Here is a 5000-nt window from a genome sequence, read left to right on the forward strand (position 1 = left end):
TATGCGTGCGTGCATTCTTACACGCAGTGTATGGCGCACAGAAAATTGAAGTCCTCAAGTATAGAATCCAGAGGTTGATTTGTGTTAGACGGCTCTTGAGGAAAAGAGTGGTCTTGGAATGTCCATTTGGGTATTTTGCTCTCGTAACGATGTTGATTCTTTTATTTTTGAACTGTTACTCTTTGATAGGAATATACTTTACTTTTCATTATGCAAAGGAGGAAATATCATAGAATTGATTCATTTCATTATTTAAGAGTTATAAACCTTGTATTTTGTTGACAGTGGCACGTTTTGTGCTTAAGATGTTTGTTGGTCAGAAATGGATTAAACTTTTTTCACTGTATTCGTATTTTTTTCATTCATGTTTATTTGAATTGTTTTACTTAGTGATGCATGAAAAGTACGCTGTATGTGAAATATGTGAAATAAGAAGTGGTAACACATAACAGCATTAACTGAAAATTGATCTTAGTTGATGATACTTCCACCTCCGTTATTGAAGAATGATAATGATCAGAATCTTGCCATCCTATCCTATCCTATTCAGTTAATATTGATCATCAAGCGCTTTACCCGAATAAGAGGAAAAGCGTATGAGACATTTTTCCTGAATTGAAAACTTTGTATTAAAGTCTTGATTTCCAGTACCACACGAATCAGTCTCTTCGTAGAAATTGGTTTCATTTACTAACGAAGCTTTTTTCTTTTGTTGTGCAGGAACGCGAGCAAGCCAGCCTCGCTCAACCGCGATCGCCTAGACGAGCAAATCCGAGAGCATCGACAACTTCATGCAGACATCATGTCTCACCAGGTAAGTTTTCCGCCTCAAGTTTTATTTGTTCACATTTTCAGTCTTCAGTTCTCTTGTTTAGTCTCACCGTTTTGGCCGTAGTTTTCTGCATAGAAGTTATTAGAAATGTTGATTCGTGTGATCAGTCCAGCTGCTCTTTAGATCAGAGTAGAGGTCGAGCCCAGTTTTTGGGTATTGAATTTTTTTTAAAATGTTCATGAATCTCGTGCAAGCCCAGGGACATTTCTCTCGCGCGTGCATGGGGTCCATGAGCGCGTGTCCTGCAAATAACGAGAGAACGAAGACTGAAAGGGAGTGATGAGGGGTAGCGTAGTACACAATCTCGGGGAAAAGTTGGCAGAAGGTAAAGTGGCCTTTATGAAGGGAAAGGGACAGACCTTGTTTTCTTAGGTGGCATCATACACAGCCGATGTGAAAACGCCTCGAATTTTTCTTTTAAATGCAGTACCACTTTCCGAGTGTCAAACTAGTTGGGTCTATTCTTGCTGTTGACGGTTTGATGGTTTTTACTCTTCATGTGACCTTCCTCTCCTCAATTATTCATTATGCTAAATTCAGCGATATTCAAGAGAGGCCGCCTGGTAACCGGCCTCTTTGCAAGTAGTGAATCTTGTTCTTTTAAGCAGTTATGAAGAATATTCTTGCTTTTTTTTCCTTTCCCCCTTGTTTCTTCATTTATTCTGCTGTTCCTTGCTACTTTGGTTCTGGTTTTAATATTAATCACCGTCATTGGTATGTTTTAGAGTCTGTTAGGTCGAGTCTTGTGGCAATCCACTCCCCCCTCCCCCCAAAAAAAGCTGGGGGGGGGGGGACAGCTTTTGTTATGCTTGTTTCAGTGGAGTGCTTGAGTGTGTCCTTTCGAGTCACGACCTCATTTGCATTACCGGAAGTAGAGGTATGTGTGGGTTGTAGAAGAGGGACTGGGGGTATTGGGGTGATGCCTGGGGCCGAGTGCCCGTCAGGGAGGTGAAGGTCGCGCCGTGACATTATTGCCAGCATTGAGCGAAGGGCATTTTAATGGCGTTGCCTCTTCTTATAGTGCGCGTTTGGGACTTCCTGTGTCTGAAGGTCCCCCCCCCCCCCCCCCCCCCCCCCCCTTTTTTTTTTTTTTTTTTTTTTTTTTTTTTTTTTTTTTTTTTTTTTTTACCGTGTTCTGATTAATGTGACCTAACATTGAATTCTCCATTTAGTTGATAGCAATATTTGGGGTTTTTTACCAGCTTCGGTCAGTTAACAAGTGGTGTTCCTCTAACAGTCTTGTTGCAGGGATATTAAAGAAATATGATTGTATTCAGTTATGCTAAAATGGAATTCCTCACTCATGACACTGCGGCAAGGGGTTGCATTAATGTTATTCCTTCCCGCACTTTGCTTTCAGAACGGGAATGTTATTTCGTGAAAATGACTTCGTCCTCTTGAGTGAGTGAGTGAGTGAGTGAGTGGGCGTGCGCTGATTAAAGATATGGAAATTGATTCTTGATGTAATTTCGTTAAGTGTGTGCGCTTGACAGATCACTTAATGAGCAGACTTCTTTTAATCTCAAATTCAGTGAAGGAACCGGTTCCTTTAAGCAGCATAAGACTGTTGAGGAATGAATTGCTCTTGATAAATTGATTGCGGGGGAACTTTTACTCTAACAGAGTAGTGAACAATTTTTTTTATTTCCTCATTCTTTAACTTGCATGAACTGTGCTTGGGAAATATTTATTTTGTTTGCCCTTAAGATATTTGTATAGATTTTTTTATGCAGTTGCTCGATTGTTAAACCAATTTTAGCCTTACACATATCGACCTTGTGGTTAAAGAATTGGTAGCTCTCTTTTGGGGACGAGAAAAGTTCTGCATTTCGTGTCCTTGTAGCTGCAACAAAAATTTCATTTTCAAGACATTATTCCCATGGACGTCAAAAAGAGAAATACGCATCGTCATTCTCCTTAAGTGGGATTATAAGGAGTCACAGTGTATTCAAGTTGAGTTTGACCATTACTGTATATTGATTTTGTTGAGCCGCTGTCGGTAGATGTTGTGTGTCTGTTCGTATCGTGTTCGGGTACCGTTCCTGTGTAGCCTCATGGCAGATTCGGAGTCTGTCATCAGATGCTCGCTCTCGTGATGAAACGTGAGAATGAAGCCATGAAGTGAGAAAGTGATAATCAATAGTTTTTCTTATCTGGCAGTTGGCCGCCGCCCGTTCAACTTAAAGGGGACGACTTAGCATGTGACCTTCCTTTCGCTCTGCACTTCTCCATATTAGGTTCCCTCGACAATCCCTCCAAGGGAACCATCGGCGTATTTTTGGAAAATGTTATGCACTTCTTGAAGTACAATGGGGGAAGGTCTGCTTGTTTTTTTTTTCCGTTACGGGGGGAGATCGACTTAATTTTAGTAACTTAAAGGAAATGTCGTCATATTTCAAGTCCTTGAAAGAAGGATCGACTTATTTTCCGAAACCCCTGAAGGAAATATCGACGTATTTTCCAAAATTTGAAGTCGAAACCACCGTATTCACGAAGATCTAAAATGGAGATGGACTCATTTTCGATCCTTTAGATGAAAGATTGTGTCCTAAACACAATGAAGGTTAAACGGACGTGTTTTCAAGCAGTTATAAAAAAGATGGGAATCATTTTCGAAATCCTTAATAGATAAGTCTGCGTCATTTGGATATCCTTTATAGTAGAGGCCGGTCAACAGAGTATCTCCATATTAATTGAAGGTCTTATAGAAAAGATCGATTTTTTTTTTTTTTTTTTTTTTTTTTTTTTTGCGTCCTCATAGGAAATTTCAACTTATTTTCATTTTCAAATGAGAGATCAGTTTCGTATTTGAATGCAGGCGTTCCATTGCGTGCTTCACCCTCGCACCAAAGTACATGAGGACCAGAATTCTATTCATGAAAGTCATCATTTCATCATTCGTGCAGTCTCTCTCTCTCTCTCTCTCTCTCTCTCTCTCTCTCTCTCTCTCTCTCTCTCTCTCCAAAACGAAAGTGTATTGATTTGGAAGAATATCACATTCCTAATACTTCACAGGAATGGGTCTGTTGCGCCGAACAACGCAGGAATACACAAACCCCCGAACAAGTTCGTAATCTGTGTAACGTTTGATACTGAACGAGGGGAAGCAGTTTAATAATAAACATAATGCTGATATCTAAAGTTTCAGATATTTTTCTTCCATTGTTTTGAGACTTATTTTTTTCACTAAGCGCATTTTTATTTCTGCTAATTTGTCTATTCATACACAATTATAAATGTACCCGTATATTTATATTTTTGCATTTTTTTCAAGTGTAAACGTTCTTCTGCAAATCGTAGGGCATCTTACTGAACGATCAGGTCAGTATGGCTCGAGGCCTAATGTTGGCTCTATTTTTTTTTTTTTTTAATGAAAATGGAGAATCAGGACCAGTTTAGAAAATGAATAGTCGTCCATACATCATTGTCTTCGGCGAATTTTTTAGTCATTACGTAGGAAATGTGCAAATAGTCTCTCATAAGTTCTCAGCAACCGATCTTGCAAGACTTTTTTTGGGGGGGTCGCTTCTTAAATGTGTGTGTGTGTTTTGTTACCCAATGATATCGGTTAATTGGAGTGGGGAACCCAACTCCAATCTGATTTTTTAATTTGTTTTAATGAATGACGGGGAGGTAATATAATGCCAAATATAGTCGTTTTAAAATGATTAGTACTTACAATGTTGTGTGAGGGCTTGCCAGCGTAGATGAATGAGGCCGTTTGCCCCCAAAACCGCGCGTGGGCTTTTCTAAACGTTACAGATAGTGGTCGGAGGGTCGAGTGTACTTCAGTGGAAGCCTGCTCTGAAGGCTTCCTGTTTCCGTAACTTAATTTGAACTAATGCCTTGGGAGGGTGTCATACATAGTGGAAGTATTTATTTATGTTATATCTACATTTCCCCTCAAATTAGAATTATGTTTTTTCATCACGGCCCAACGTGTGACAATCTGTTAGTGATTACTAATTGCATTAGTATTCTTCATTCGTGGAACTTTCGGTAAATTAAATAACTACTAAATGACGAGGTTCTTGTGAGCCATCAAGTAACTATCGATTTATCTTGTGATAGGTAAGGAAGTTATTCGCTGATATCTTCTCAGTGCATAGTAACGATAAGAGAGTGTGGATTTTAGTCATAACTGATAGGAGAATGTTGTGCCGAGATT

General features: G+C 39.4%; 1 protein-coding gene across 1 annotated transcript in view; it reads left to right on the forward strand.

Moving 5' to 3' along the window:
* Positions 1 to 5000, forward strand: part of LOC135222792 (microtubule-actin cross-linking factor 1-like) — a 293750-nt gene that overhangs the window by 200758 nt on the left and 87992 nt on the right. The window contains 1 exon segment of the mRNA XM_064261077.1: positions 721 to 814. Within this exon segment, the coding sequence (XP_064117147.1) occupies positions 721 to 814 (94 nt within the window).

Source organism: Macrobrachium nipponense, chromosome 8, assembly GCF_015104395.2.
Source record: "Macrobrachium nipponense isolate FS-2020 chromosome 8, ASM1510439v2, whole genome shotgun sequence".
NCBI classification, from domain to species: domain Eukaryota; kingdom Metazoa; phylum Arthropoda; class Malacostraca; order Decapoda; family Palaemonidae; genus Macrobrachium; species Macrobrachium nipponense.